This window comes from Pristiophorus japonicus, chromosome 7 (assembly GCF_044704955.1).
Source record: "Pristiophorus japonicus isolate sPriJap1 chromosome 7, sPriJap1.hap1, whole genome shotgun sequence".
NCBI lineage: Eukaryota > Metazoa > Chordata > Chondrichthyes > Pristiophoridae > Pristiophorus > Pristiophorus japonicus.
This window is the reverse complement of record NC_091983.1, coordinates 144,148,258-144,174,880: the sequence shown is the minus strand read 5'-3', so window position 1 is coordinate 144,174,880 and position 26,623 is coordinate 144,148,258. Positions and strand designations below refer to the sequence as shown.

The following is a 26,623-nucleotide window of genomic DNA, read 5'->3' as shown; positions in this document are numbered from 1 at the left end:
GGGGAAGGGGAAGCGGGAGCGGCAGTCGGGTTGGGTCAGGTCCAGTCGGGGGGGAAGGGGAAGCGGGAGCGGCAGTCGGGTCGGGTCGGGGGGAAGCGGGAGCGGCAGTAGGGTCGGGTCGGGTCGGGTCCAGTCGTGGGGGAGCGGGAGCGGGAGCGGCAGTCGGGTCGGGTCGGGTCCAGTCGTGGGGGAGCGGGAGCGGGAGCGGCAGTCGGGTCGGGTCGGGTCGGGTCCAGTCGGGGGGAAGCAGGAGCGGGAGCGGCAGTCGGGTCGGGTCGGGTCCAGTCGTGGGGGAGCGGGAGCGGGAGCGGCAGTCGGGTCGGGTCGGGTCGGGTCCAGTCGGGGGGAAGCAGGAGCGGGAGCGGCAGTCGGGTCGGGTCGGGTCCAGTCGTGGGGGAGCGGGAGCGGGAGCGGCAGTCGGGTCGGGTCGGGTCGGGTCCAGTCGGGGGGAAGCAGGAGCGGGAGCGGCAGTCGGGTCGGGTCGGGTCCAGTCGTGGGGGAGCGGGAGCGGGAGCGGCAGTCGGGTCGGGTCGGGCCGGGTCCAGTCGGGGGGAAGCAGGAGCGGCAGTCGGGTCGGGTCGGGCCGGGTCCAGTCGGGGGGAAGCAGGAGCGGCAGTCGGGTCGGGTCGGGTCCAGTCGGGGGGAAGCGGGAGCGGCAGTCGGGTCGGGTCGGGTCGGGTCCAGTCGTGGGGGAGCGGGAGCGGCAGTCGGGTCCAGTCGGGGGGAAGCGGGAGCAGCAGTCGGGTCCAGTCGGGGGGAAGCAGGAGCGGGAGCGGCAGTCGGGTCGGGTCGGGTCGGGTCCAGTCGGGGGGAAGCAGGAGCGGGAGCGGCAGTCGGGTCGGGTCGGGTCCAGTCGTGGGGGAGCGGGAGCGGGAGCGGCAGTCGGGTCGGGTCGGGTCGGGTCCAGTCGGGGGGAAGCAGGAGCGGCAGTCGGGTCGGGCCGGGTCCAGTCGGGGGGAAGCGGGAGCGGCAGTCGGGTCCAGTCGGGGGGAAGCAGGAGCGGCAGTCGGGTCGGGTCCAGTCGGGGGGAAGCGGGAGCGGCAGTCGGGTCGGGCCGGGTCCAGTCGGGGGGAAGCGGGAGCGGCAGTCGGGTCGGGCCGGGTCCAGTCGTGGGGGAGCGGGAGCGGCAGTCGGGTCGGGTCCAGTCGGGGGGAAGCGTGAGCGGCAGTCGGGTCGGGTCGGGTCCAGTCGGGGGGAAGCGGGAGCGGCAGTCGGGTCGGGCCGGGTCCAGTCGTGGGGGAGCGGGAGCGGCAGTCGGGTCGGGTCCAGTCGGGGGGAAGCGGGAGCGGCAGTCGGGTCGGGTCGGGTCCAGTCGGGGGGAAGCGGGAGCGGCAGTCGGGTCGGGCCGGGTCCAGTCGTGGGGGAGCGGGAGCGGCAGTCGGGTCGGGTCCAGTCGGGGGGAAGCGTGAGCGGCAGTCGGGTCGGGCCGGGTCCAGTCGGGGGGAAGCGGGAGCGGCAGTCGGGTCCAGTCGGGGGGGAGCGGGGGCGGCAGTCGGGGGGAAGCGGGAGCGGCAGTCGGGTCCAGTCGGGGGGGAGCGTGAGCGGCAGTCGGGTCCAGTCGGGGGGGAGCGGGAGCGGGAGCGGCAGTCGGGTCGGGTCGGGTCCAGTCGGGGGGAAGCGGGAGCGGCAGTCGGGTCCAGTCGGGGGGGAGCGGGAGCGGGAGCGGCAGTCGGGTCGGGTCGGGTCCAGTCGGGGGGGAGGGGGAGCGGCAGTCGGGTCCAGTCCGATCCGGGGTGGGGGGGAGCAGGTGTCGGGTCCGGTCCGGGGGAGGGGGAGCGGGTGTCAGGTCTGGTCCGGGGGGGGGGGGGTGGGGGGGGGGAAGCGGTAGTCGGGTCGGGAGGAAGCAGGAGCTGGCCGTGGGAGGAGCCTTATTCACACAGCCTCAGTGAGGCCATTCGGCCAGGGCTAGGGACTGCGTGCTTCGGCCCTTCTCACACAGTTTCGGGCGCCTGGAGCTACTGCACTTGCGTGCCCACTGTAGTGCGCATGTGCAGAGGTCCCGGCACTGTTTTCAGCGCAGGGACCTGGCTCCGCCCCCTACAGCTCCTGCTGCGCTGCGCTGCGCCGAGGGCCAGAGGACCTGCAGGGAGGTGGAGAATACGGAGGTTTTTTTTAGGCACACTTTGTGGCGCGAAAAACGGGCGTCCAGGTCGGGACTGCGCCGTTCTAGGCACGTGTGGAAACTTGGGCCCTATGAGTGGAAGACTCATTGGTCGAATTGTTACCATAACAATACTGCCACCAGAGTTCATACCAAGATGGTAACAGAAGGAGAGTTTCTTGCAAATGTCACAGTAATGGTGGTCCTAAAGTGTTTCAAAGTTGTGATATTATGAAAGCTTTTGTGTTAAGACCCATCTGTTAAAGGTCTTCAGAAAAAATGATATTGTTAAAAAAAAAATGATGCATTCTCATTTAGTTGTCATCTTGGATTGTCCAAATTTGGACATTTGTTAGAAAGAAAAATCCCAGATATTTATCAGAACACACTTTTGACATGTATGTAAAGCGAAAGAAAAATCAGTTTGAATTGGGGGTGTAGGCTATGCAATTTTTGAGGCTTTTCCTGAGGGAATGACTCATATTTGGGATGCAACCTATATGCAGGGGTGACCTACAAGCATCACTCAGTACTTAGTAGCAAATATCTGTACTAGTATCCACGTAGGTCATTTAAAATGTTGAAAAAAAGTTAGCAGTACTGAGTCTCAATCACTGCAAGTGACACAAGTTCAGCATTTCAAGAAAAATGTAGTGTGCATTGAGTTGAGCGGGGAGAGGATTGTGTTATGGAGTAAACTAGTAAAATGGAGTCCTATGATACGCATAAAGATCTGAAAACAACTTCCACACATCTGGCATTAAACTAAATAAGGCACTGGCCCACAACAAAAGTCTGCACAAATGAAAATAAAATTGCCTCATTTGAAAAAGAATTCTGGCAGTTACATGGGGGCCCAAGTTTCGGCTGTCCCGCAGAATGGCACACCTCCGAGAGGCCCGCCTATTTTGTAGAATTAAAAGTGCGCATAAAACTTGCCTCGCAATTCTCGGCGTTCAGCAGGCCTGTTTAGCACTCGGCGTGGCTTAGCTCAAACAGCTGGGGGCAGAGCTACAGCCCTGCGCGCGTGCACAGTAGCTCCTGGCCCTCTCAGCGCGCCCTGTCTCCAGGCGACCCTATCCCTGGCCGAAGGGACGTTGCGATGTTCACCGTCCTATCCTGGGCCGAGTGGCCTGCCTGCCTCACCGTCCCACGCCTCGCCTCATCGCCACTGCCCTTACCTCCTCGGCAGCGGGGCCCGCCCGCCCAGCAACTCTTTGGCGGCGGGGCCCGCCCAATCTCTTCCCCGGTGGCGGGCCCATCCGACCAGTAGCTCTTTGATGGCGGGCACTGCCCAAACTCCTCCCCGGTGGCACGCTCCACCCGAACACCTCCTCGGTGGCGGGCACCGCGCTCCGCCCGAACACCTCCTCGGCAGTGGGGCCAGCCAGAGCAGCTCTTCGGCAGGCAGGGCTGTGTATGCCCTGATCAGATAGGGGCTGCAGTAGATGAGTAGAAACTTTTAATTTTTGATTTATTGATTGCTTTTTAATTTTTTTAATTTTTGATTTTTTTCATTGATTTATTGGGTGATTGATTTATTTATTTATTTACTTATTATTGATGATGGCTCTTTATTTCTAAAAGTGAAGTGTTTAATGCTTTGCAAAATCCCTTAACTTCCCTTCCCCGCCCGCCCCTCCCAGCCTATCTCTGGCTACCTGCACCTAATTTCTAAAGTGTACGCAAGATTTTTCTGAAACGTACAAAAGTCGACACTTACTCCGTTCTAAGTTAGTTTGGAGTAACTTTTTGCTGCCTAAACTTGCAAAACAGGCGTAAGTGGCTGGTAACACTCCTTTTTGAAAAAAAAAACTACTAAAACGAAACTAAACGAACTCACTCGAACTGGAGCAAACTAAATGCTGAGAATTGCGATTTCTAAGATACTCCAAACTAAACTAGATGCTCCAGACGAAACTTGGGCCCATGATGAGCAGACACTGAATGATAACCATTTCATAGTCTGAAATTTTTTACAACCTCTTTTTTTTACATGCGCTGCTTTGAAGGTCAGGTGCTGTATTTCATTACTGTTACATTAAAAGTTCATTCCTCACCTTTTATTTACACCTTATTGAAACTATTTATCTGTCATTTTAAGGGATATATTTTTTTATTTGTTCATGGGATGTGGGCATCGTTGGCAAGGCCAACATTTACTGCCCATCCCTAATTGCCCTTGAGAAATAGAAACATAGAAAATAGGTGCAGGAATAGGCCACTCGGCCCTTCAAGCCTGCACCACCATTCAATAAGATCATGGTTGATCATTCACCTCAGTACCCCTTTCCTGCTTTCTCTCCATACCACTTGATCACTTTAGCCATAAGGGCCATATCTAACTCCCTCTTGAATATATCCAATGAACTGGCATCAACAACTCTCTGTGGTAGGGAATTCCACAGGTTAACAACTCTCTGAGTGAAGAAGTTTCTCCTCATCTCAGTCTTATCCTTAGACTGTGTCCCCTGGTTCTGGACTTCCCCAACATCGGGAACATTCTTCCTGCATCTAACCTGTCCAGATCCGTCAGAATTTTACAAGTTTCTATGAGATCCTCTCTCATCCTTCTATCGAATACAGACCCAGTTGATTCAGTCTCTCCTCATATGTCAGTCCTGCCATCCCGGGAATCAGTCTGGTGAACCTTTGCTGCACTTCCTGAATAGCAAGAATGTCCTTCCTCAGGTTAGGAGACCAAAACTGAACACAATATTCCAGGTGAAGCCTCACTAAGGCCCTATACAACTGCAGTAAGACCTCCTTGCTCCTATACTCAAATCCCCTCACTATGAAGGCCAACATACCATTTGCCTTCTTCACCGCCTGCTGTACCTGCATGCCCTGCTGCAGAGAGTTGTTGATGCCAGTTCATTGGATAAATTTAAGAGGGAGTTAGATATGGCCTTTACGGCTAAGGGGATCAAGGGGTATGGAGAGAAAGCAGGAAAGGGGTACTGAGGGAATGATCAGCCATGATCTTATTGAATGGCGGTGCAGGCTCGAAGGGCCGAATGGCCTACTCCTGCACCTACTTTCTATGTTTCTATGCCAACTTTCAATGACTGATGTACCATGACACCCAGGTCTCGCTGCACCTCCCCTTTTCCTAATCCGCCGCCATTCAGATATTATTCTGCCTTCGTGTTTTTGCCACCAAAGTGGATAACCTCACATTTATCCACATTAGACTGCATCTGCCATGCATTTGCCCACTCACCTAACCTGTCCAAGTCACCCTGCAGCCTCTTAGTGTTCTCCTCACAGCTCACACCGTCACCCAGCTTGGTATCATCTGCAAACTTGGAGATATTACACTCAATTTCTTCATCTAAATCATTAATGTATAGTGTAAATAGCTGGGGTCCCAGCACTGAGCCCTGCAGCACCCCACTAGTCACTGCCTGCCATTCTGAAAAGGACCCGTTTATCCCGACTCTATGCTTCCTATCTGCCTCCCAATTCTCTATCCACGTCAGTACATTACCCCCAATACCATGTGCTTTAACTTTGCACACCAATCTCTTGTGTGGGACCTTGTCAAAAGTCTTTTGAAAGTTCAAATACACCACATCCACTGGTTCTCCCTTGTCCAGTCTACTAGTTACATCCCCCAAAAATTCCAGATGATTTGTCAAGCATGATTTCCCTTTCATAAATCCGTGCTGACTTGGACCGATCCCATCACTGCTTTCCAAATGTGCTGTTATTTCATCTTTAATAATTGATTCCACATTTTCCCCACTACTGATGTCAGGCTAACCGATCTATAATTCCCTGTTTTCTATCTCCCTCCTTTTTTAAAAAGTGGTGTTACATTAGCTACCCTCCAATCCATAGGAACTGATCCAGACTCGATAGACTGTTGGAAAATGATCACCAATGCATCCACTATTTCTAGGGCCACTTCCTTCAGCACCCTGGGATGCAGACGATCAGGTCCCAGGGGATTTATCGGCCTTCAATCCCATCAATTTCCCTAAAACAATTTCCTCCCTAATCAGGATTTCCGTCAGTTTCTCATTCTCACTGGACCCTCGGTCCCCTAGTATTTCCGGAAGTTTATTTGTGTCTTCCTTCATGAAGACAGAACCAAAGTATTTGTTCAACTGGTCTGCCATTTCTTTGTTCCCCATTATAAATTCAGCTGAATCTGACTGCAAGGAACCTACGTTTGTCTTCACTAATCTTTTTCTCTTCACATATCTATAGAAACTTTTGCAGTCAGTTTTTATGTTCCCTACAAGCTTCCTCTCATACTCTATTTTCCCCCTCCTAATTAAACCCTTTGTTCTCCTCTGCAGTATTACAAAATTCACCCCGTCCTCAGGTTTGCTGCTTTTTCTGGCCAATTTATATGCCTCTTCCTTGGATTTAACACTATCCTTAATTTCCCTTGTTAGCCACGGTTGAGCCACCTTCCCCGTTTTATTTTTACTCCAGACAGGGATGTACAATTGTTGAAGTTCATCCATGTGATCTTTAAATGTTTGCCATTGCCTATCCACCGTCAACCCTTTAAGTATCATTCACCAGTCTATTCCAGCCAATTCACGTCTCATACCATCGAAGTTATCTTTCCTTCAGTTCAGGACCCTAGTCTCTGAATTAACTGTGTCACCCTCCATCTTAATAAAGAACTCTACCACATTATGGTCACTCTTCCCCAAGGGGTCTCACACAACAAGATTTTTAATTAGTCCTTTCTCATTACACATCACCCTAGGATGGCCAGCCCTCTAATTGGTTCCTCGACATATTGGTCTAGAAAGCCATCCCTAATACACTCCAGGAAATCCTTCTCCACCGTATTGCTACCATATAGCCCAATCTATATGTCGATTAAAGTCGCCCATGATAACTGCAGTACCTTTATTGCACGCATCCCTAATTTCTTGTTTGAAGCTCTCCCCAACCTCACTACTACTGTTTGGTGGTCTGTACACAACTCACAATAGCGAAGGTGGTAGTGAGCTGCCTTCCTTACCCGCTGCAGTCCTTGTGGTGAAGGTACTTCCCCACAGTGCTGACTTTGACATAGTGGTTTGGTTCAACTGAGTGGCTTGCCAGGACATTTCAGAGGGCAGTTAAGAATCAATCACATTGCTACGGGTCTGGAGTCATAACATAACTACTGTGCTACCGTATCCCTAATATAATTCCACATCTTACTATCTGTCCTTAAAATGAAGAATTTTCCATTGAGATTTCAATTGCAAACTCGTCAGGATGTCTTTAATAGGAAGAGGGGGGGTAACAGGACTTTATAAAACTCAGCTTTGTTTTTTGCATTTAAATGCAAGTAGGGCTCACAGTGTGTCATTATTTAAATAATTATTAAACACGTTTTAATTATACAAAATACTTATGCAGATAGTAATTAAGATGATGTTTCATTAATAAGTATTACATTTAAAAATAGTTCATATGCCAATTTTTTTATGTTCTTTATAATCCACTTCAGGCGTTCATTTATAACAAATTGCATTAAACAATTCTACAGTTTATGTTGCTAATTTACATATTTATTTAATAGTTCATGGAAATTATTTTATTTATGTAGGAGCTTTAAACTGACTTCATTTAATGCACATCATTGTCTTAATCTTTCTAAAGTCCGCACATTAATCTTTGCTTCTCTTACCGAATACTTCAAAAAATTATGTATTATTTTAACAGTGTTTAACACAATGAATGCATCAACATTTTTGTAATAAAGCTAAACAAATTTCCAGAATCCTCAATCTGTTAGTCCTCAAAAGGTTCCAGAACTTGGACCTCAGCCCTGCCAGATCATCCTATCCTCCCAATAGATTGTGCTCGTAAAACTGCAAAAAACAAAGACCATGTTTAATGATTAGTTCACGTTTATTTCCTTGATCATTCTGCATTGTTGCAGTATTATAGCATGTTTGGTGACTAAGTAATGACATGGATATTTTTGTTACAGAACAAACAAAGAAATAACATTGATAAAAATGTGGTTTTCCAAATATATAGGAATTTCTACTGTAAACTGCTATGTTGGGAGTTTTAGGCACTGCATTGGGTTTGCCCACGATCCTTTCAAATCAGGGTTCTGGGTTCAAATTGAGGGCTGACATTCAGGATGAAAACATCTCTTTGTTGGTTATAAACATCCAATATAATGAGATTGGGCAGTGTGAACCCAATTTCTAATTGGCACAGTTCCACACAGCACAAAATTGACCTGAATTTGACACGAGTTGACTCAAATGGTGTTAATTCCATGTTTTCTATCTTTAGTACACCTATAAATGTGTCTGCTTTAAAATAGCATGGGTAGGAATTTATGCAAATGTGTCATTGGGTGCACTAAAAGGAGTGCACAGAGGGAATTAAACCCAAAAAGTGGAAATTTTGCTGAGGGCCCACAGGATGGCTAGCATGAGAGATAGAATATTCAGAACAGCGCAACTAGGGATGAGTGTGGAACGGAAGCACATTGTTATGGCAGAGCAGAGGAATGTTGAACTTATCCAAAACTTGGCTGCCCATGTCCTAACTCATACCAAGTCCCATTCACCCATCACCTCTGTGCTCGCTGACCTACTTTGGCTCGTAGTCCGACAACGCCTCAATCTTAAAACACTTATCCTTGTTTTTCAAATTCCTGCAGGGCCTTGCCCCTCCCTATCTCTGTAACCTCCACCAGCCCTACAACCCTCTGAGATCTCCGCCCTCCTCCTATTCTGGTCTCTTGCACATCCTTGATTTTAATTGCTCCACTATTGATGGCCATGCCTTCAGCTGTCTAGGTCTTAAGCTCTGTAATTCTCTTCCTATGCCCCTCTGTCTCTCCATTTTTCTCTCCACTTTTAAGATGCACCTTAAAACCTATCCCTCGCCTGTCCGAATATCTCCTTATGTAGCTCAGTGTTAAATTTTGTTTGATAACGCTCCTGTAAAGTGCCCCAAGATATTTTACTATGTTATATAGGCACTATACAAATGCAAGTTGTTGTTGTGTTTACCATACACATGACCATCTTATTATTGGCCAGGGAATGCTTAACCCTGATGGTTTATGGAAAACTTCAAGGAACGTTCCACTCTCTGAGGTATCTCATGTTATGGGCTCAACCTCACCCTCCACCCACACCCCCACCTCAAAGAATTAATTATTAAGTGGCAGAACTGATAGTTAAAGATGCATTCCATTGCTACCACATTCAGATCTTATTAAATCCTTTTCTTTCATAGTCTGACGTTTCATCTCGTGGTCTTACTATGGCACACATTCTGGTGCTGACAGGGTGAAGAGTCAGGTCTATGACCAGCGAACTTGCCTTTGCCAATCCTCCTCTGTAATGAGAACCGCCCAGCGTGATTCTCAACTTCTGATTTTCCCTCTCTTCCTTACCAGAGTGAAGTTGCCAGACAGTTTAACAACTTCCTGCGATGACACCGTTTAGCTCAGGAGCTGTGAGGATTCATGTGCATGAACCTACAACTGCTGGAATATTGTGTTCAATTCTCAGAGCCCTCCACACTTTAGGAAGGATGTCAAGGCCTTAGAGAGATGCAGAGGAGATTTACTAGAATGGTACAAGGGATGAGGGACCTCAGTTTGATATTGGTCACTGAATGGTTATCCCACTATCATGGGAGCTGCATATTGGTCAGAGAATGTCCATCCCACTCATGAAGCTTCTGTAATTGGTGGTTTCTGCAACAGTCTGTGTAATATTTGTCCACTCCACTATAATGTGAATGTGTAATTCTTGTAATTTAGTGGCAATCAAATCAATGAGATCTCTTGATAAAATGACTTGTGGAGTTTATATTACAGATCATAAATTGCACTGAGATAATGAAAGATATTCCGTTCTTTTGAAATAAACTCCCCAAACTGTTTACTACATCATTATCCATGTTTACCATTGTTGCTGACATCAATTGTTACATATCTATGCAACACATCATTCACATGTACATTTGTCACACTTTGTTTCATATCCAAAACAATCTTTAAAAAATTAGAAATGAATCAGTTATTTCATGATGGTTTTCTGACCTGGAGCCAGAAATTTACAAGCAGTTACAATTATTTTCTGATTGTAACACACTGCTAATTTACCTTTATCTCTTACATTGCCCAATTCCGATCACTTCCCCACAGGGAATACTTAAAGGGACAGGCCATTCTAGTCGTTGAAAACCACAACTCTTTTTCAGACCACAGAATACATGTGAGCAATGCTGTGAGATCCACTAGTATCATCATTGATTAACTTAATCGAATATGTTTGACTTTCTTTCTTTCTTTCTTACTTTCATTTATCACTTGAACCTTAGATCTTCAGTTATGTAGATTCATATCAAGGGCCCCACTTGAAATCCTCAAACTGGCCTTCTCCTGAAGCCTGGAAACACAGAAGCTAAAGATTCAGCTTGGCGTGAGACCAGACCCCTATTTGCATTGTGCTGGTACCAGTCAGAATACCCTTGGTGAGAGAGAGCTGTGGTTTATTTCCCCATTGTATTGATTACTTACATGGGAAGTCCAATTTGAACCTGGCACTGTGACTAGGGTGTAAGCAGGAAGCTATGTGTGTGATGGAATGCTCTTTGTAGAGCTGAGTTCCGTTCGATCAGAAAAATAACCACTTCAGGCAAGACAAAAAGGGATAATCTTACTCAAACGCTGAGCCATTCCAGCAAAAAGGATATTGTCTCTTTAATCTCTGAGCATTATTCACCAAGAAGCTGAAATCGTATTAATTTATCACTCCCATTTTGATGGACACAGTTGCAATAATAGCACTAAATGGTGTCGAATGATCCAGTAATCTAGAGCCCCATGGCTGACCGCTTCCGCTCCTGCTCACCTCTTTCTAAAGCAAAGTCTTTGACGGCTTTTCTGCAAACATTTATTTTAGTAGTTTTACATTACCCTGTCCTTTCTCTCTGCTCTTAACGTATGTTTCTGTGAAGTAATTTGATGAGCACTGGCCAGCATAATTCAATTCAACAGCTGCGGAAACTACCACGCTCTCACGAGAGAAAGGCCTGCCTGGGTTAACCCGTAGCTTTTTTTTAAACGGTTTTTGATTTATCTGTCACCTGATCCATCAGCAATGAATAATTTTCATGGAAGGTGCACTTTAATTACTTTCCCATTTAACTTGCATTATCATTCCCTATCTTGGTAATTAATCTCCCCTAGTATCCAATTTCGGCCTTTATTGCTGGCAGACGGCCCCCCTGAATCGTGTGTGCTTGAGCGGGTGCTCGAGAGTTATTTGACGGAGAGATTTTCAAACAAGTTTTCAGTTCATTAAAGTGCTCAAATCGCCGTATCTCCAGTTTGTCAGGGTGGCAGCTCTCTGGCATCTCCAAAAGTACACAGATGACTGACACTGTGTGACGACTTTTGAGCATCCTTGCTGCCAGTCAAGGTTCTTTTCAGAAGTTGCAGTGCTTAATAATGTCACTAATGTTTCCTTATAACATTGCCAGGCAACCAACCTGTGTGTCAGCCCGAGATTTCTAATGAATTTGGCACAACTGCTCCGAGTGCTCTAATCTCTGCAGTTTGTCATTATTTGGATTCAAAGTACAATTGGACTTAAACATTTATCTGAAGTTTTTCCCAACACCTGGTATGTAAGTCAGTTTAGAATACTTTCCCTCTGTGCTTGCCACACCGTTTTTTGTTGATAAACAGTACAGATGAGTCGACTGGTTTCACTTGGGATTTTGGTTCCGTTCAGTTTGATTTGGTTCATTCAGTTCGAACGAATACCTACCCAATTAAAGCTTAGGCCAGAAAGATGATCGCTGTACACAGTCTATAGTACATCAGAAAACTTGGCTCGGTGTTCAAATGATGGCATTTCACAAATAAAGCTGTGCTTGCGAAGTGTCCCACTTGTGATTTGCCTGCAAATCCTGTGTTTTCAGTGACCCTCCACTGCTTTGTGCAGTTGCACAATTGTGTGAAAGAAAGAAAGACTTGCATTTATATGGCGCCTTTCACAACCCCAGGACATCCTAAAGCGCCTTACAGCCAGTGAAGTACTTTTTGAAGAGTAGTGACTGTTGCAATTTAGGAAATGCAGCAGCCAAAATGCGCACAGCGAGCTCCCACAAACAGCAATGTGATAATGACCAGATAATCTAATTTAGTGATGTTGGTTGAGGGATAAGTATTGCCCAGGATACGGGGGTGATCTCTGGTGCCTGAATAATACATAGATAGTGGCAGTAAAGCAAGGGTTTGCTTTATCTGGTGGCCGCTGGTCAAAATGGGCCAATGCAGATTGGCAGCAGGTGGACACCCGCCGACTTGCTGATATCAGAAAGTGACTTAGTTCTGCGCTGGCCCGTGGCCTTCTGCCGAAAGGCAGGACAGCGTGGAGGCTTCTGTAGACACAAATACCCTCAAAATGTTAAGATAGAATGGAAAGACTCTTTTGTGCAGGAGAGGTGAGCACAAATGGCGCTTGTCCTCGACAGCATTGTTTTGAAATGTTAGCAAGGTCCAGGTTGTTTCTCAGCTGGCTCTCGGGTATCTTACCACAGACTAAGCTTGTCAGCTTCCCTGAAATTCAAACTGCGAGCCAGCGCCCTCATAGCAGCCAGGTTTGGGTGGCTTTACCTTGATGGCCCAGCAACGTGGTCACACTGAGCAGCTGGGTAGTGCAGGCAAGTATTCCCAACGGTGGAGGTGGGGTAGGGGCACACAGAAATGCTGCACAGATCATCCAAGCTGAAATAGGTCAGAAGTGAACACTTTATATTTTTGTCAACTACATCCTCTGAATGCCATAGGAGAGGAATCAAAATGGAAATAGTATTTATATATGTGTATCATTAGACAAAAAAATTGATCAACTGGAGCAAAATTAACTAATTTGTCAGATAGATACATGTATTTATGAATTATAGATTAAATAGGTGTTAGATAAATGGGTAGAATGACAAGACAGTTATAACACTGCGACAAGCAATGAAATAAGCTCACATACTACTTTAGTTCAAATTATCTTTCAATCTTGGAGCCAGCCATCCATTTGGAATACCCTTATTTCCCCATTGGGTTTATGGGGTAAATTTTATAGAACCATAGAAACATATAAAATAGGTGCAGGAGTAGGCCATTCGGCCCTTCGAGCCTGCACCACCATTCAATAAGATCATGGCTGAACATTCACTCAGTACCCCTTTCCTGCTTTCTCTCTATACCCCTTGATCCCTTTAGCCGTAAGGGCCGTATCTAACTCCCTCTTGAATATATCCAATGAACTGGCATCAACAACTCTCTGCGGTAGGGAATTCCACAGGTTAGCAATTCCCTGAGTGAAGAAGTTTCTCCTCATCTCAGTCCTAAATCCTTATCCTTAGACTGTGTCCCCTCGTTCTGGACTTCCCCAACATCGGGAACATTCCTCCTGCATCTAACCTGTCCAGTCCAGTCAGAATTTTAAATGTTTCTATGAGATCCCCTCTCATCCTTCTAAACTCCAGTGAATACAGACCCAGTCGATCCAGTCTCTCCTCATATGTCAGTCCTGCCATCCTGGGAATCAGTCTGGTGAACCTTTGCTGCACTCCCTCAATAGCAAGAACGTCCTTCCTCAGATTAGGAGACCAAAACTGAACACAATATTCCAGGTGAGGCCTCACTAAGGCCCTGTACAACTGCAGTAAGACCTCCCTGCTCCTATACTCAAATCCCCTAGCTATGAAGGCCAACATACCATTTGCCTTCTTCACCGCCTGCTGTACCTGCATGCCAACTTTCAATGACTCATGTACCATGATACTCAGTTCTCGTTGCACCTCCCCTTTTCCTAATCTGCCGCCATTCAGATAATATTCTGCCTTCGTGTTTTTGCCACAAAAGTGGATAACCTCACATTTATCCACATTATGCTGCATCTGCCACGCGTTTGCCCACTCACCTAACCTGTCCATGTCACCCTGCAGCCTTTTAGCATCCTCCTCACAGCTCACACCGCCACCCAGCTTAGTGTCATCTGCAAACTTAGAGATATTACACACAATTCCCTCATCCAAATCATGAATGTATATTGTAAAGAGCTGGGGTCCCAGCACTGAGCCCTGCGGCACCCCACTAGTCACTGCCTGCCATTTTGAAAAGGACCCATTTATCCCGACTCTCTGCTTCCTGTCTGCCAACCAGTTCTCTATCCACGTCAGGACATTACCCCCAATATCATGTGCTTTTATTTTGCACACCAATCTCTTGTATGGGACCTTGTCAAAAGCCTTTTGAAAGTCCAAATACACCACATCTACTGGTTCGCCCTTGTCCACTCTACCAGTTACATCCTCAAAATATTCTAGAAGATTTATCAAGCATGATTTCTCTTTCATATATCCATGTTGACTTGGACCGATCCCATCACTGCTTTCCAAATGTGCTGCTATTTCATCTTTAATAATTGATTCCAACATTTTCCCCATTACTAATGTCAGGCTAACTGGTCTATAATTACCTGTTTTCTCTCTCCCTCCTTTCTTAAAAAGTGGTGTTACATTAGCTGCCCTCCAGTCCATAGGAACCGATCCAGAGTCGATAGACTGTTGGAAAATGATCACCAATGCATCCACTATTTCTAGGGCTACTTCCTTAAGTACTCTGGGATGCAGACTATCAGGCCCCAGGGATTTATCGGCCTCCAATCCCATCAATTTCCCTAACACAATTTCCCGCCTAATAAAGATTCCCTTCAGTTCCTCCTTCTCACTAGACCCTCGGTCCTCTAGTATTTCCAGAAGGTTATTTGTGTCTTCCTTCCTAAAGACAGAACCAAAGTATTTGTTTAACTTGTCTGCCATTTCTTTCTTCCCCATTATAAATTTACCTGAATCTGACTGCAAGGGACCTACGTTTGTTTTCACTAATGTTTTTCTCTTCACATATCTATAGAAGCTTTTGCAGTCAGTTTTTATGTTCCCAGCAAGCTTCCTCTCATACTTTATTTCCCCCTCCTAATTAAACCCTTTGTCCTCCTCTGCTGTGTTACAAAATTCTCCCCGTCCTCAGGTTTGCTGCTTTTTCTGGCCAATTTATATGCCTCTTCCTTAGATTTAACACTGTTCTTAATTTCCCTTGTTAGCCACGGTTGAGCCACCTTCTGCATTTTATTTTTACTCCAGACAGGGATGTACAATTGTTGAAGTTCATCCATGTGATCTTTAAATGTTCGTCATGATTTAGTTCATTTATTTTAAATGATGAGAAATTGCAGGCTGAAAATCAGACTTGCTGACCATATTGGTGAAATGTGCTCCTATCAATTGAAGCTCTGTCCCAAATCATAAAATTTATCGCAGTGCATATCGTAAAGTGGCAAGAACCAGTTAATTATGTACTGTAAAGAGTAACACCTGTAGAAATGTGTTTCTGTGATATTACACACCTGAGAGTTCAAATACTTTAACTGAATGGCTTGATCTTAGTTCTTGTGGCACTCCTCAATGTCACTATGACAATGAGCTAACATACGTGCCCAATGTGTGTTAAGAGTTACTTATTTGTTATGGTCGCAGTAACAGAAATATTGCTAATCTTTTGCCTATGCTCTTAAAATTTCTCTGTGGAGTAATCTGATTTAATGCACATGAAACCAGTCTGCCAGAAATAATCTTTCAACCTCAAGCATTGCTCCAGCAGCTTGAGAGCTACCAGTTTATTCCTGTATATCTGGCTGCCTACCCCTTCTGGAAGCTGGTTCCTGACATTAATCATTGATGTCCTAAGAACAGGTTTCTGAATCCTTGACTCAGGGTTCTTGGGAATTTGTCTTCAGCGCATTGAGGCCACTTTGGATATTGGCGTCCAAAGGCTCATCGTTATCAGTGGGAGAGTTTTTGGAGATGCTTCAACTGTGCTCACTGCTTTAGATGCAATCTGCAAAGCAGAGAACTCTTGCTGCACTACATCGCCCAACTGTGTAGCAAGTGTCTGCATTGGAGGCAATGAGACAAGTGACTGGTCAACTCATTTCTGCTCCTTAACGTATCTTTTGTTTTATAGCTGACCCCACGTGGGTGGAATCAGCTGAATAGGGACCATGGTGGTATCTTCTCCTAGGTGAGCTGCAACCAAAGCTAAAGAGCACCCACACACATTGGACGCAAGTATCCCCGCTCAATGTCAATCCAGTATTCCGAGTCAGTACACCAGTCTCCACTCGTCGGGACTGTCTGGAATGGAGCCAAACCCAACTCATCTGACTCAAGTGACTGAGCTAGTGGTCACTCTGTCCAGATGTCAGTGGACCCCGCTGGATGTCAACTCAATAGTTAGAGACCATATTCTAGTCTCAACTCGCCGGGATTCTCTGCAGTGAAGCTTGAACCCTTCACCTTCTGACTCAGAGGCGGGAATGCTACCACTAAGCCAAAAGCTCACTCCTGTCAGTTGTATACTACCCCTAAAATGGGAGAAAGCAGCGCATGGTATATGTGAAGGTACACATGGTCACTGTACTCCACTATCTGACGTCCAAACGCTGATAAAATTGCTAATGTTAGTCAATAACTGACTGTCCTGTCAGCTACTTTACATAAGAACATAAGAAATAGGAACAGGAATAGGCCATACAGCCCCTCGAGCCTACTCCGTCGTTCAATAAGATCATGGCTGATCTGATCATGGACTCAGCTCCACTTCCCCGCCAGCTCCCCATAACCCCTTATCCCCTTATCGTTACATTGTGAACATTCAGAACATAATAGTGAAATTTGTCAGTTTAAAAAGTTGACTTGGTGCCCGTTGCAGTTACACTACAGTCAGTGAAGCTGAAGGAGTGGGAGACTAGCTCCTCTAGATACTCAACACTCAAACCTCAACAGAGGGCGAAATTCCGGACCGCCCCGTTTGCGGGCAGTAAATCTCGTGAGGCGGGACTTCATCGCCCGACACAGAGGTTCCAACTCATGACCTAAATTGGGGTCACCTCCCCTGAGAGGAAGTGAAGTGCAATGTACGGCGTCCACTTCCTCTTGGGGCGGGCTCGGGAATGCTACCCAGGTGAACGTTGCGGTACTATGCGGCCCTCTGCGTAGTGCTGATGCGTTCCAAGGGCTCTCCCCTTCCATTAAAGGGGAGGGACACTGCGAGCTCTGCAGAGATTTTGATGCGCCTCCACGAGGCCACCGGGGATGCAGGGTGCCATGGCCACAGCCCGGCACTGAAATGCAGTGCAGGGCTGCACGATCGCGGCACAGGCCCCGCGAGAATGGACTTCGAGGTTGGACCAGTAAGTCAAAGGACGGCGCGCACCTCCCCTTTAATTTTCGCCCCGCGAGCAAAGTGCGGCCCGGTTCGCCACCCGCGAGGCTGGCGCTGACATCACCCGTGGCAGCCTCATGGGGCGCTGCCAAATTTCTGCCCCAGGGCGAAAACGTGCCACCGCGGGGCGAAAAGGTGTCATCGCGTACACCGATGATGTCTTCACTGGAGGCGCAGTGGCCCGGGGGCACACGCGACTAGGGTGCGGCACTACTGGTTTTGCGCCTCCGCTAACTCCCACGCAATTTAGCAGGATCCGATAGCGCCTCCCCCCGCCCCACCCCCTCCCCTCCCCGGGTGAAAACACATAGTGGCTCGCGGCGGCGCTAAAGGGAGGTGCACAGTAGGGGAATTTTGCCCCCTTTGGCTTCTGTCATCAGACCTATCTAGTCTCAGTCATTCGCAGTGAGCAATTTCATTCCAACAAGAAGCAGAGCTCCATACTTTTAAATGATTTTATGATATGTTTGCTTTTATTTATTACAATGAAAATGTTGATAAGTGTGTGCAAAGCAAACTTTGCAGGGCTATGGGGAAGGAGCAGGGGAGTGGCACTAATTGGATAACTCTTTCGAAGAGTTGGCACACGCAAATGGGTTGAGCAGCTTCTTTTTGTGCTGCATGATTCTGAGATAAGCAAAACAAAAAGACAGCAGTTACATGTCATGCAGCAAATCGAACATTTTTCTTTCCACCTTGATCATAACCCCACACTCCTGATATTCCCCTGATGCTGACAGCTCTGTCACTTATACTGCAGATTTTGCATGGCTGCAATTTGTGGCTGCCTATCAGTGGAATAAAATATTGTAATGGATTTGGTGTGATGTTTATCGCAAGATAGTTTGGTCTGCATAGGATCATGTGTTGTTTCGTTCTGATTCAAGGAGACCAGTGTTTATGAACCGGCTCCCAATGTTTTTCCTGCTAAATTCAGTTCCCCTATTCTGGCAGCAGACTTGTCGACCCCTAAAAACTGGATCTACGGTACTGGTCTACTGCTGGGATTAGGGGGAATCTGTGTTCAGTAACAAAGGGGCCAAGTTTCGGCCTGAGTTGCTCCTGTTTTTTTGGAGCAACTGGTTTAGAATGGAGTGTTGATACGGATTCTTTTTCCCTCAATCTGTTTCAGCGAATACACTGACACGCAAACACCGTAGCCGCTTATAACAAAGCAGACTTTATTCATTGTTTCACCGGCCGGGACTTATCAGAACAAAGGAACGCTCTTCCTCAGAGTGCGCTCACTTCCCTCGGACAAGCCCCGTTACAATGTAGGGGCGCAACAGTTATACACTTTCGGTACGTAATACAATTGAGGGACATTCAGTTCACCCTATCCTTTTGTGATCCCTCCTTCCCTTTGTCCACTCATGAGCTGACACCTGGCCTTCCTTGCCCAATTAGATACAGGCAAGTGGTTATGTGTAATAGCAACTGTTTTTGCACAAAGAGCTTTTCACCCATTGCTACAATTTTACTGGCGTGACTAGTAACCAAGACCTTGAGCAAGTCTGCTATTTGTGCCAATGTTGTAACATTTGCAGTCTGACATTCTTTTGGTTATCCTTCCATGATTCCTTTGTTCACTTCACTGTCTCCATTGCTATACATTTTCGCACATTCTCATTCCCCCCTTTATCATTCCATGATAATCTTTAGGATTATTCCAGGAGTATCGCATTCAGCCGTTCGCACTCTCTTTCCTGATCCCCCTTGTCGAGTAGGTCTTTAGTTTGCTGGATCATAACCCGGGAGCCCATGGCCACAAGAGGGTTTGCTAACCTTGCCATCATGACTTTACAACTAAGGTTAAAGCAACCAATAATCAAGCAACAGGTAATTATTACTATGATGAGAATAATTGCTCCATGCATTAGATAGGATCCCCAGGATCCACCTAATAGCCAATCAAACCAGCTGGATCCTCCTGCTGGCGTGGATAACTTCTTTACCTCCCTTCTTATGTGATCAGCGAGATTGGTTATGTTTTCTGAGCTATCGGGAATGTAAGTGCAACATTCAGATCCTATCAGAGCACACGTTCCCCTTTTCTCAGCTAACAGATAATCGAGGGCCATTCGGTTTTGTAATGCTATGGTCCGTATCGCTACCATTTCGGCCGTGATGTCATCCAGAGCTTCAGCAGTATAGTTAGCTATCTGTTCCAATACCCTCTCTAGGTTCTGTACTTCATCCATGGTGCGTCCTATCCCGAATGGGAACATCATGACCCCAAAGAACCTTTCGGCGGGGGTGGGGGCTCGCCTGTGTCGGCTGGAGGCATGTGCTTCCGCCAGGGTACGTATTTGCCGCACAAATGGCACCACATATCCCAAATAGCAGGACCCTGTCCATCGCCCAGGTAACCAGGGATACGCCCTATGCCCACACACAAAATACGTGCCGTTATATGCTGCCTTTTTATATATTGTGTTGGGGTCCCAAGACTGGGCCCACAGACCTCCACCTGTTTTATTCGGAAGGTGAGAGAAGATAATGACTCGTGCACCTGTTGTGATGTTGAGGTTGTGTGGGCAATCGCTGTACCCTATGATATGTCCCTTTCTGCTGGTGTCATTTCGGGTTAAACATATGGTCCCGGTTGGCCTCCCGATCCCCGAGGTATTGGTCAGGACTAAGAATGGGGGTTCCTTTTTATGGTCATAGGGTGGTTGGTACCATCCCTGGAATGTTTGACTAATGGGGTACCCAGCACTCTCCCACTCGGTGCCGTCCCCGTGGTTGTCCACACGGTAACGGTATGATGGTCCTCCTGCCCTCCGTGATCCCTCTCTTAACTCGCCTTTCATCTTTCGTATTTGCATTGGCCCCTCCTCCTCTCATGCTAGTCTGGCTCAGAAGCCACTTGACAGTCTCAGTTAGGGTCAGTGGAACGGGGCGCAAAGGAATTCCCCCTTTGGAGTGTATAGGGATATGTGAGCACACCCAGCAACTAGAAAAGTTCCCATTTCGCGCATAAACATAAGACATATACAAAAAGGTGCTTACATGGAGCTCTCGCTTCAGTCTTGCTTCCCACGCGCCGCACTTGACGTACACCAATGCGACTATACAGACTGTGGCACACAGACACAGTTTCATCTTATCGCTCTAGGTTAACAATTACTCGAGAACAAAATGTTTCTTGTAGCGTCTCTATGGACAAGGATAAATAGTCCGAATATTTTGCTGATTCAAAGAGTTCGGTTTTCTCGCCTCTCTTCTCAGGTCGCCGTCGGTGTAGCTGGTTGTCTATCACTACGGGCAGGGGTTCAATCTGTTCTCTTCGGGACCCACTCGGTTAGTTGGGACGCTCCGAGGAATGACCTTATTCAGCTATGGAGAAGAGGAAGTCTGGAACAGAAACAGGGGTTAAGACAACCAGTAAATAGGTTCGTTATGGGGTGACAAGTTTACAGTGGTGCAGGTGAACCCAGGGGCTTCTCCCCTCAACCTTAGCTGCAGTAGGGGTAGTAAGTAACACCTGAAAAGGCCCCTCCCATCGTGGCTCTAATCCCTTTCGAATCCATTTCTTAATCAGGACATACTTCCCTGGTGCCACGAGGGACGATTCGGGCAAAACTGGGAGGCCGAGGTGAGCATCTCGAACCTGGTTGTGGGCTATTCGTAGAGCCTGAGTCAGGGAAAGAACATAGGTGGTCATTTCCTCAGTCATGTGGTGGAATTGGACAGTGGAGGGGACATTCTGATTCCATGGGGTCCTAAGGGGCCTACCATAAATGACCATAAAGGGGGTCAGTCTAGCCTTACTGGTAGGAGTAGTTCGGATCTGGAATAGGGCTATGGGAAGGATTTTGAGCCAATTGAGTCCGGTTGATGCTACCAGTTTGGCAAGCTTGGTTTTAAGAGTTTGATTAGCACGTTCAACTAGTCCTGCAGCTTGGGGTCGGTAGGCACAATGCAGCTGCTGGTTAATGCGCATCTGGGAACAGAATTCTTTGTTAACTTGGCCAATAAAGTGAGGGCCATTATCGGAACTCAGTCGAGCTGGGATACCATATCGAGGAACAATTTCCCTCATTAACACCTTAACAACAGTTTGAGCCTTATTGTCCAGGGTAGGGTAAGCTTCGATCCATTTGCTAAACACATCTACTATTACTAACACATATTTGTAACACTGAACTCTTTGCAACTCCATGTAGTCCAACTGCAAGGTCTCAAAGGGACCTTCTGGTAGGGGCGTCTTACCCCAATCACAGGGGACTCCCTTCCCTGGATTATGCTGTTGGCAAACAAGGCAGCGACTACTGATGTTCTGGGCCAGCGCCTGGAGTCTAGGGTGCCACCAAGTGGCCAAAAGCGTGTCACTTGTTGTCCTTGCTCCACAATGAGTAGCAAAGTGCATACATTCAATAACCCATAGGGCCAACTCGTCAGACATGCAAGTCTGTTCCGCGGGAGTGGTCCAGAGTTTAGAAACATTGTCATAAGTACATCCATAATCTTTCCACAACAGTTTATCTTTTTCAGGAGCGTCCTCCTGTGCTTTAATGACGTTTTGGATGGTTGGCATTGGTTTTTCCGAGGCTGACTTATCTTTTGCAAGGTTTTAGTCTGACTCATCTTTTATCCATGCATGTCGAGGTCATTCCGTGAAATCGGAGGTCAGGGTTAGGTTGGGTTTGTGGATTCCCCACCGTGGGTTGCATTGGCTCTTTTGCCACAGATGATGGTGTTATGGCTGTGCACTGTACTATCTGTATCTGTCTGGTCCCGTTTTTTTAAATCTCTTTCAGCTTATTTATCTTAGCCTTTTAACTCTTCAATTTGTTTTGTTTGAGTATCTATTTCTTTATTGTATCAGGTAAGTATTATTACATAAGCTAGTTCTATTTTATTCTGACTATCCCACCATTTCCTTTATCTGTCAGGTGAGTCTTTATTCTATTAAGAAATCCAAATTAATAATGGTCAGTATAAAACGGCTGTCAATGGAAAGGGTTAACTCCTTTACAGGTTTGTAAGAAGACCTGATGTCATTACGTGACTTCACGTAATCATCTGAAAAAAAAGTCTCTGTGCCTTCAAAACTTGCTTAGAAATTAGAAATCCGTTAAACAGCAGAAATCATTAGTAAAGCCGTCATAATAAAAGTCTTCTCATCAGGAAAGGCAGCATTTTAGATTAAACTCCAATTTTTTTTAACTTCTAATTCAAGTACTTGCCAAAGATTTTTTTTAAAATTGATTTAAAACGAGACCACACATTTTTAATAGCTATTTGTTTACTGAAATTCAATTTCGTCATCAGCCTCGGTCAATGCAAGGCCAACCATTTGACTACGTAGTCTATCAATACCCTTTTCAGAGGTCCGAGTGGAGCTCTTAGTACGTTTATCGTGCGCGCACTCTTTCTTTTAAGACATGTTGGGGTTTAACATGTCCTCCTTCTGTCAATGAGAGTCCTAATTTAGTGGCGTTCTCCTGCCAACTTGACAGAAGTGATGCATCTTTTCAAACTGCAGTGGAACTTTCTCATAATTTAAAATCATTATCAATGGAGAGTGTCTTTTACCTCTTCCAAAATTTTTCAATTAAGCCAATATCTTTTTCACAGTAAATATCAGCTAGTATTTAGTAAGTTATGTCCTTTTCCATCTCAGAACACTTTTTTTTCCTTTCAGCACCTATTTAGTACGTTACGTCTTTTTTTTTTAAGATCTCCTTTCTTCAAATTAGGTTTTGTATTTTACACAGAGGGTTCGTGTCTCGGTAAATTTGTTAATTTAAAATCATCAGACAATCGAAGACACTTTTTCTTTCAAATTCGTTCAATTTGTTTTCTTTCAAAGTTGCGTCTTTTTTTCCCCTGTCTTTTCCATAATTAGAGGGGAGTCTGGCACGTAGGCTGAGAGGGCTGCTTTTCGTTATCTCAATTGTTCCAGTTTCAAGGTCGTTACAATGTCTCTTCTAAACTGCTAAAGCTTGCTGTTTTTAACATTTTTCAAAAAGTCCCTTTTTACACCTTCGCAGATAGCTCGCCACTCGCCCAGGAGTTTGACTTGATCCCTGAAGGTATTTCTAGATTGTTTACAAACCTTTTAGTTTTATATCTCCTATTTTCTTTTAGAGATCAGATTTAATATAATAATTTTTTTTTGAATCCACCTCAGTATTTTGCTGTGCCTTCTCTTAATATCTTGAAATCCCAATTCAAATTTTGTAATTTCAATCTTTATTTAAAACTATTTTTTTGAGCTTAGAAGCTTTTTTAAAAGGCATTCTTTATCTCATTCTGAGACTAAATTTATGTCTTTCAACCCAATGTAATCAATCATTGCATATCTCTTTTCGACAAGTAAGTGAGCGTGTTAAATAATTTTTATTTTTTTTCAACCACCGGGACCATGTATTTTTTTATCTTTTATTCAACAAACCTATCCTTTGTGCATTTCCTAGCTCCATAACTTATCATCCGAATATATCCACACCTGCGTTCCTAACTTAAAATGTCTTAAAACTTCCCACATACAGGACAACACTACAAAGGGTTAAAAAAAACTTTCACTCTGTTTGGAAAAGTGGGTGGAGCTAAAACAAACCACAACTCCCCGGTTTCCCAAACAGGCTTTCATTCTGTAGTCAAAATCACACAAGTACTTCTCATTCAAAACAGACGTTCACAAAAGTCTCTCTTCTTTCCTATTAATTGTTTTGGCCGGCTCTATTTTTGGATCCATGATTGCCCATTCCCGCATCACCCCGCGGTTTAGTTTTACACAATTGATCATCTCCTAATAATTTGTTCAAGGTTCCAGATTTCATTCGAAATTGTCCAGCTCTTTCAGGGAATTCTTCACATAACTTTTGTAGTGGACTACCCGTATCCGTAGTTTTATCCAAATGATTACCCATCCTCGTGTCGCCCTGCGTAGGATCAGGGTCCTAATTAGTCCCGATTGTCCCCGCGTCGCCCCGCGGTGGTTTAAGTTATCTTATCCAGAGCCTAGGCGGACCAAGTGATATACAAGATCGACGCCGTACCTGGCATAAGTACAATTTTAAATTTACACAGTCCCGCGTCGCCCCGCGGCTTAATTTTACCTAATGCCCTATCCTCCGTGTCGCCGCGCGGTTCGCATCGCCGCGCGATTTCCTAAGTTTAGAAGGTATTCGCCAGATTGACCTGGATCTCGTTCAGACGCTACCTGAGAACCAGCGAGTGGCCAAACTTTCCTCAGACTTTTGGAACTGAAGGAAACTGAAGTGGTATTTAAAGTATAGTCACTCCAGTGGACACTTTCCTCCCGTCTCGTCCAAGGCTAGTCTGGCTCTTAATTCGCAAGTTTTCGGCAGTCGTCTGTTGAGATCCCACTTCTGACACCAAATGTTGATACGGATTCCTTTTCCCTCAATCTGTTTCAGCGAATACACTGACACGCAAACACCGTAGCCGCTTATAACAAAGCAGACTTTATTAATTGTTTCACCGGCCAGGACTTAGCAGAACAAAGGAACGCTTTCCCTCAGAGTGCGCTCACTTCCCTCGGACAAGCCCCGTTACAATGTAGGGGCGCAACAGTTATACACTTTCGGTACGTAATACAATTGAGGGACATTCAGTTCACCCTATCCTTTTGTGATCCCTCCTTCCCTTTGTCCACTCGTGAGCCGACACCTGGCCTTTCTTGCCCAATTAGATACGGGCAAGTGGTTATAATGTGGATAAATGTGAGGTTATCCACTTTGGTGGTAAAAACAGAGAGACAGACTATTATCTGAATGGTGACAGATTAAGAAAAGGGTAGGTGCAAAGAGACCTGGGTGTCATGGTACATCAGTCATTGAAGGTTGGCATGCAGGTACAGCAGGCAGTTAAGAAGCAAATGGCATGTTGGCCTTCATAGCGAGGGGATTTGAGTACAGGGGCAGGGAGGTGTTGCTACAGTTGTACAGGGCCTTGGTGAGGCCACACCTGGAGTATTGTGTACAGTTTTGGTCTCCTAACTTGAGGAAGGACATTCTTGCTATTGAGAGAGTGCAGCGAAGATTCACCAGACTGATTCCCGGGATGGTGGGACTGACCTATCAAGAAAGACTGGATCAACTGGGCTTGTATTCACTGGAGTTCAGAAGAATGAGAGGGGACCTCATAGAAACGTTTAAAATTCCGACGGGTTTAGACAGGTTAGATGCAGGAAGAATGTTCCCAATGTTGGGGAAGTCCAGAACCAGGGGTCACAGTCTAAGGATAAGGGGTAAGCCATTTAGGACCGAGATGAGGAGAAACTTCTTCACCCAGAGAGTGGTGAAGTAGTTGAGGCCAATTCACTAAATATATTCAAAAGGGAGTTAGATGAAGTCCTTACTACTCGGGGGATCAAGGGGTATGGCGAGAAAGCAGGAAGGGGGTACTGAAGTTTCATGTTCAGCCATGAACTCATTGAATGGCGGTGCAGGCTAGAAGGGCTGAATGGCCTGCTCCTGCACCTATTTTCTATGTCTATGTAATAGCAACTGTTTTTGCACAAAGAGCTTTTCACCCATTGCTACAATTTTACTGGCGTGACTAGTAACCAAGACCTTGAGCAAGTCTGCTATTTGTGCCAATGTTGTAACATTTGCAGTCTGACATTCTTTTCATTATCCTTCTATGATTCCTTTGTTCACTTCACTGTCTCCATTGCTATACATTTTCGCACATTCTCAGGAGTATCTTAGAAATTTGAATTCTCGGCATTTAGTTTGCTCCAGTTCTAGTCAGTTCGAACAGTTTCATTTTGGAACAGAATTTATTTTTCAAAAGGGGGCGTGTCCGGCCACTTACGCCTGTTTTCAAAGTTTCAGCAGTGAAAACTTACTCCAAACTAACTTAGAATGAATTAAGTGAAGATTTTTGTACGTTCGAAAAAACCTTGTCTACACTTTAGAAAATCAGGCGTAGGTTACAAATCAGCCGAAGGGAATGGGGGGGGGGGTGGTTTAAAGGGACGTTTACAAACATTAAACACTTCAGTTTTACAAATGAAGAGCCATCATCAATAATAAATGATAAATACATCAATAAATCAACCAATAAATCAATCAAAAAAATTAATAAAAACTAAAAAAAAATTTAAAAATCAATAAATGAAACATTTTCTACTTCCCGACTGCAGCACCGGGAGTCCTCCAACAGCGTGCTGGGACGCCCCCCCCCCCCCCCCCAGTGTGTCTCTGTCAGTGTCTCTATCTCTCTGTCTGTCTGTGTGTGTCTCTCAC

At 46.1% G+C, this 26,623-nt stretch overlaps 1 protein-coding gene across 6 annotated transcripts in view; it reads left to right on the top strand.

The window, feature by feature from the left end:
* Nucleotides 1–26,623, top strand: part of epha7 (eph receptor A7) — a 312,075-nt gene that overhangs the window by 131,627 nt on the left and 153,825 nt on the right. Inside the window, exon 6 of one of the 6 annotated variants that reach the window (XM_070885389.1) lies at nt 9,492–9,529. The exons of the other annotated variants lie outside the window; for them this stretch is intronic. Coding sequence (XP_070741490.1) covers nt 9,492–9,496 — 5 coding nt within the window. The 3' untranslated portion in view covers nt 9,497–9,529. Of the gene's footprint in view, nt 1–9,491; nt 9,530–26,623 lie in introns of those variants that run through there. 6 annotated transcript variants of the gene reach the window in all.